Genomic DNA, 7,050 nt, shown 5'->3' on the forward strand with positions numbered 1-7,050 from the left:
TTCTATACATGTCGTCAAACAAAGCATACCTTGCTCATTAGGTAGCGTCCAAATGGTAGTATTTGAACTTATTTTATTTAAGTGGCAACATATTTTATAAACTAAAAACATGTTCTTAGTTAGAAAGAGAAACAGTGAAGAGTTCTAAGGTTTATCAGTGGGTTTCAGTGCTGAGCTGCTACTTTGAGTAAAACTGAATTATACGGATCATGATGTGGCTATATAGCCAGCCCCTATCACAGTCTCAATGTAATGGTGCCATCAGACAGGCACCTCGTCTGCACTGTGACTGGGCTACATTTTTTGTAAATGCATTCACCGGGCAAGATGCAGCTTCACCATGTTTACAACATTGTTTCCTTTCAGGCCAACAACCCGTTGTACAAAGGGCCAACGACAACCTTCACAAATTTCACCTACACTGGCAACGCAGACTGAAGGGAGCATCAGCAGGGAGAGGGTTACACAATCCACAGCAAGGACACCTTCAAATGGGCTGCATGGGGCACAAAAACCAAGGGGCTTGGTGTTTTATTTCTCAATGAGATTGCATTCCTTTCACTGGCCGATGTCATGCTTAACACAGGCACAACTTCAATCTGTAAAGCCTACCTTCCCTCAATAGTGGGTCACTTGACTTAGAAACAGCACTGAGACACAGTCAGGTGCCTCTGGTGCCTTTTATCAGCAGGTGTTTGAAACAGCCTCAGGGCACTTAACTGGATAGATTTCTGATATCTGAAGAATGTCTCTGAGGGTCACATTATGGTAGCATATACACTTTCACAAAAGGGTATTGAGAGAACAAGAAAGACAAACCTATTTCTCCGGCAAGTAGGCCTGTAACCAAATCACAGAGTTTTAAACTCATTGTCAAAAGGACCAGAGCAAAAATAAAGAGAATTATTTTTTATCCGGGCAGTTATAACGATTCGAAATATGTTGCCTTAAAGGTTGACAGAAGTAAATTCAATTGTAAACCTGAAAGGTGAATTGGTTAAAAAATTTGAAGGGGGAATTTTGCTGGGCATATGGGACAATGAGACTAATTGGTTTGCTCTTTCAAAGACGGGCCAATGGCTTTATGGGTTGTCTCATTCCATCTGAGACTGTCTGCTTTAAATGCTACTTTGAAGATCTGAGTTGGAGCATCACAATTGGGCCCCAGCACTCCTGGGTTTAGGAAGGGAAATGTCTAACTGTATTCCCATTATTCCTGCTGCAAGTGGGCAAGATTGGGTTTCAATTTGATGCTGTCTTAAGTGTGTTTGGTCAGTTGATGGAGGAATACAGAATCATAGGAAAAGAAAGGAGAAAGTGGTGGATCATCTTTGGAAACAGTGGAATCTGTAAACTGACTTTTATTCGATGGAGCATGTCCTTACAGACGCAGCAGAAGCTGCACAACTGGTGGCTGTGGGTAGACATACTGCACACCAGCTCAAGAGTGTCACTTAACCCTGCTACCCAGCTCCAGCCAGGGAATGTGGCTCAGTGACTGTATGAACCCTGTCCTGTTCATATCTATCTAAAAAGGTAAAGTTACCATGGTCCGACTGGCCCAGAGGCTATTCTGCATTACAAACCAGTTGTCCTGCCAAATAAGCTAACCAACGCCTCAGCTACAACCTTGAGTGGCTCAGAAATCAATGGAACTGAGCACTGCAGACTGCATGGTGTGATGTTGAACAGATTCAGAACAATGACAGTGGGGAAGGAAACAGGGAGAAGATGGGGAAGTCACCCAGGATTCCCTCTGCTGATTTACATCCCAGAACACCCTGCACTTTAAATCTAGATATGTTGCTGCACAAGTAGCATGAGACTGAAGCCAGAAAGAAATATGAGTAAGTTTTATATCCTACAGTAGTTATGTTTTCATCCTTCTTGAAAGAATCATAGAGTCATAGAGTAATACAGCATGGAAACAGGCCCTTTGGCCTAAACTGGACCGTACTGACCATGGTGCATACCCCAGCTAGTTACAATTGTCCACATTTGGTCCTTATCCTTCTAAACCCTTCCCATCGATGTGCCAATCCAAATGTCTTTTAAATATTGCTATTGTACCTGCCTCAACCATTTCACCGGCCGTCCATTCCATATATGCACCAATCTCTGTGTAAACAAATTGCCTCTCAGGTCCTTTTACATCTTTCCCCTCATTCCTTCAACCTATGCCCCTAGTTTTCAATTCCCCATCCCTGGGAAAAAGACTGTATATGATCATCCGATCTACGCCCCTCATGATTTTTGCACATCAATAAGGTCATCCCTCATTCTCCAAGATTCCAAGGAATAAAGTCTTATCTTGGCCAATCTCTCCCTATAACTCAGGCCTACAGGTCTTGGCAACATCTTCATAAATCTTCTTTGCACACTTTCCAGTTTAACTATGTGTTCCCTCTAAAAGGGTATCCAAAACTGTGCACAATACTCCAAAAGCAGCCTCACCAACAATTTGTACAACTGTAACATAATCTCCCAACTCCTACACTCAATGCCCCAAACGATGAAGGCCAGCATGCTAGCCTTCTTCACCACCCTGTCCACAAGCTTACTAATCACACCTTGTACATTCACATGCAGATCTTCGATGTAAATAACAAATATCCCAGCACTGAACCCTGTGGCACACCACTAGTCACAGGCTTCCAGTCTGAGAAACAATCTTCGACTATCACCTTCTGCTTCTTGCCATTGAGCCAATTTTGAAATTGACTGTAGTTTAAATACCGTTGAAGTGCCTCGTATCTTATGTATATATTTCTCTTCTCATGGTGAATGAAAACTATGGTTCCTTTTATTGGCTGTTCTCTAACCTTACACAATGAATATTGTTGACTGTCAGCACAATACAGAATAGGTTCTCATAATCACTCCCACTTTCAGGAGCCATAATCTGACAACTCATTCTACAGTTTAAACACTTCTCTGCCAAGAGAACTACTGCCTAGTGACTAACCCACAACAACAGGTTGCGTTTGCGTAGGGCCTCAGACTGAGGAGTAAACTCGCAACATGGGCATTGAGCAACATTTTGAAGAGTGGAGAGAATCCTTAATTGGCAGAAGATCTAGTAACAGGAATTGCCAGTGCCCATAAAATAGTCACCACAATGCCACCGTACATATAAGATAGCATGATGGGGGAAGGCCTAAGGTGAATGACAGATTAGTCAAAGAGTTGGCTTTTTACAGAGATCTGTATAGGAGGAGAGGCTGAGAGACAGAATTCCAGCCTTGGTGCAGCTCAGAGTTGTCCAATATCCTTACACACCATTGCTGGAGGGGCTCTCCCTCCAGTTGCTGGGGTCTACCTGCCTGGGTCTGACACCTCACCCATTTTCTTGACCACACTGGGAGTAATCAGTAACCTATAAATCTCAAAACTGTCCATCACTGGTGACTTTATTTGTCCTATGTCTGGGTCTATTGTCAAATTGCTAATGGGGTTTAATTCAGAGGGTTAGTAAACAGTTCCATTAACTTTATATTATACACCACCAAGAGACTAGACATTGAACTAGAGGGGATTGGACTCTTTCTGTGCCTCAATTCCGATATCCTTCTATTTTCAGAGAAAATTCAATGTCTGAGAAGTATAATGTTTCGCAGGGAGAAGTAAGCCACAGAAATCAATCCTTTTGTCAGCATTTTGTGGAGGTATCTTACATCAAAATATTTTGAAACACGATCAAGCCAGTTATGAGTCAGCATCCATTTGGTAGGAAGCAGTAGGGAGGTGTTCAGTGATAAGCTTGTTCTGGTCGGGAACTGGGGGAAAGAAACAGGAAGCCTTCACATTTTCTCGAGATGAACTTGGGTCAGGAGCAGCTACGATAACTGACTCCTCAAGATTTAGAAATTAGCAAAGGTTAACCTGTGACTGCCTCCTTATACGGGTTGGGTTCTACTCTGCATATTTTTCTTGTTTTTTTTTGTTTTGTTGTGACAGGAATAGAGGCAATTTTGCATTGTGGTAATTGCTAAATTTAACATGCTGATTGCATAACAAAATATCAGTCGGATGTGGGTTAGGAAGCAGGCAGCGCATGTCGGGATTGGTGATTCAGAACCTGGGTGATGTCCCACCCAGTCACTCAGCTCTTCTGAAATTCCAGGCAGACGATTCCAGTATGTGTTCAGAGATAATGGGAACTGCAGATGCTGGAGAATACAAGATAATAAAATGTGAAGCTGGATGAACACAGCAGGCCAAGCAGCATCTCAGGAGCACAAAAGCTGATGTTTCGGGCCTGGACCCTTCATCAGAGAGGGTTGGTCCGGAGGGAGGAGGGTAACTTCTTCAGGTTAGGCATCCCTGGAAGAGGCTTCGCAGTGAGGTTAAAATTGTATCAGTGATACTGGGAACTGCAGATGCTGGAGAATCCAAGATAACAAAGTGTGGAGCTGGATGAACACAGCAGGCCAAGCAGCATCTCAGGAGCACAAAAACTGATGTTTCGGGCCTAGACCCTTCATCAGACCCTCTGGTGAAGGGTCTAGGCCCGAAACATCAGCTTTTGTGCTCCTGAGATGCTGCTTGGCCTGCTGTGTTCATCCAGCCTCACATTTTGTTATCTTGTATTCTCCAGCATCTGCAGTTCCCATTATCACAGGCTAAGTATGTGTCACCTGTTTGCCCTGCTGGCTAAGACACTCAATTCCCACACAGGTTAATACTATACTATTATCAATGTTAGAAACAAAAGCACCAAGGTCACTGATTGAACCACTTCTTGCAAGGACACAAAGAAAAATTACTATGGAGTAAAAGACAGAAAGACCACTGAGCAGAGCTTGGCGACCCAGGACCTAGGTTGGGATGCCAACTGTCCTTAGAATAACACAGTTAAGGTGCCAGTAACCTACACTTAGTGCTAGTCATTGGCCTTGAGTGGTGTGTGCCTGGGTATGATTGTGGGGTGAGGGCAAGAGCTGGTCCATACGGTAATGCCATCTCTGTTGGATAGCAGTTGACTGTCACTGTCTGACACAGAGAGTGAGGAACGGGCTCTTGGCTGACTGCGAGACTGAGTTCTGAGACAAGACAGTGCCTTCTGCTCACAGAGGAGACAGCATCCATTTCCACAGCCCCTTTCATTGCCAACTGAGATGTTTTTACAGGCAAAGTAGTGTTTTTTCTAAGTGTAGTGAATGTTGTGATGTAGGAAACGGGGCAAACAATGTGTGCAAAGCAAGATCCCACAAGCAGCACTATGGTAATGACCCAGAATATCTGTTTTTGTAATGTTTGGTTGAGGACCAATGTTGACCTGGACACTGGGGAAAATCCCCTGGACCTCCACTGACACAGTGCCATGGAACCTTCTCTGTTCACCTGAGAGGGCCAACAGTGTGGGCTAAAAAGAGGGAGGGAGAATGAGAGAGCAGTCAGTGAACACTAGCCTCTTCTGGAAGGGCAGGATTCCCATTTCACAACTCACTTTGTGTGAATTAGCAGCACCTTTTGATCAACCCTGGTTACTGCAGGAGGTTTGATTTCAAAATATTAATCCACCTTTAAGCAACAGTCCTCCGCAAATTTGTGGCAGATGGTTTATCTAACAGAAACCTGGGTTAACAATGACATCAGTGCTTTACATTTATATGCATTTGTAAATATCAGTGAATCTTTAACAAGTTTTCAATCTGAACGTCATGTGTATTCTGGCATTTATAAATCATTCCCAGGTCAAGTTTAACAGATAAAACTGTTCTGTCTTACATTGTCTGCTACTCCAGAATTGTAAAGTTGCAAAAACATGCATCATACTGAATCACCACACAGGAAATGAATGAGTAACAATTAAAGGTGAATTCCAGACACTTCCGTACTTGCCTGCTGGGGACTGAGGTGCTCCAGTCAGATTCCATTCACACAGACAACGTAACCTCCATCCACAGCTAGCAATGTCAAGAGTAGGGCAGGCATCATCATTGAGGTCATTTATCATACTGTCACTAAACAACAGTTAAAAACATAATTAGGACTGTCCCAGGAGTTCTGCTGGATGGGAAGGTGATTGGAGTATCAGCTTCGTGCCCCAATTCTCCGTCAACACCCCACACTCTTTCTCCCATCCCGTCACCCTCTCCTCCCCCACGCACCATCACTCCAAACCCTCTCTTGCTCCAGCACATCTCTCACCCCAACTCACCTCCACACCACTCAAGCCCCCACAGCATCACCACCTTCCCTTCTACCACTGCCCCCTTTCAGAAAATGAATAACTCTGACTTTCCCTCATGCTGGAATTGGAACATGGCTGGTCAAGTCTGGTCGGCGCTTCCTCTTCCATTTGTGTGTGTCTCAGTCTGCAGCCAGAACTCAGAGTGAGATGGCTTTTTTCCAAACAAGCTTTCACTGACCAGTGGAATGAGAGCTCTCTGTGATAATGGTTAAAGCAGTTCTGTTCTCTGCTGGGAGTGTGGCCCCTGTGCCTGAAAAGCCATTGGTTACTGAATTTCACAAATGTCTTGTCAAGTAAAAAAAATGTTCAATATACTTATCCACTGCTTTCAAACAAGTTTTATCGATAAAGCTGTAATACATTGAGACTAATGTAATAAATATATTAATTTTATAACATCTCAGCATGAATGTAAACCTATGTGAAATACACACTTCTTCCAGCTAGATACTAGTCAAGCAGAGTATGTTTAATGACGGGATCTTGTGATCTTTCCACACTAATGTAGGATTCTCAGATTACACAAATGAGCCTACTCCTATTTCAACAATAAAATGCAGCAGGAATTTGACACTGAAATAAACTTAAAGTAACAACGGTTCTGAGTAAGGGTCACCAGATCCGAAACATTAACTTTGTTTTTTCGTTCACAGATGTTGCCAGACCTGCTGGGCTTTTTCAGCAACTTTGTTTTTGGTCCTGATTTACAGCATCTGCAGCTTTTTCGGGGATTTTTTTAATGTTGCTGTTGTTGTAAAAGTAACAACTCACAGCTATTCCTCCATTCATTAATGTAGATCAGAGAGAACCCAGTAAACTGCTTAAATCTCTACTCTCTCTAATCACGTTACAGT

General features: G+C 43.2%; 1 protein-coding gene across 1 annotated transcript in view; it reads left to right on the top strand.

Annotated features, from left to right (window-relative positions):
* The window catches only part of LOC125466419 (integrin beta-3-like), a 77,542-nt gene extending 73,130 nt beyond the window's left edge, over positions 1 to 4,412 (top strand). Inside the window, exon 15 of the mRNA XM_048560899.2 lies at positions 367 to 4,412. Coding sequence (XP_048416856.1) covers positions 367 to 438 — 72 coding nt within the window. The 3' untranslated portion in view covers positions 439 to 4,412. The remainder of the gene's footprint in view (positions 1 to 366) is intronic.
* The last annotated feature ends 2,638 nt before the right edge of the window (positions 4,413 to 7,050 follow it).

This window comes from Stegostoma tigrinum, chromosome 31, assembly GCF_030684315.1.
Source record: "Stegostoma tigrinum isolate sSteTig4 chromosome 31, sSteTig4.hap1, whole genome shotgun sequence".
Classification (NCBI taxonomy): Eukaryota; Metazoa; Chordata; class Chondrichthyes; order Orectolobiformes; family Stegostomatidae; genus Stegostoma; species Stegostoma tigrinum.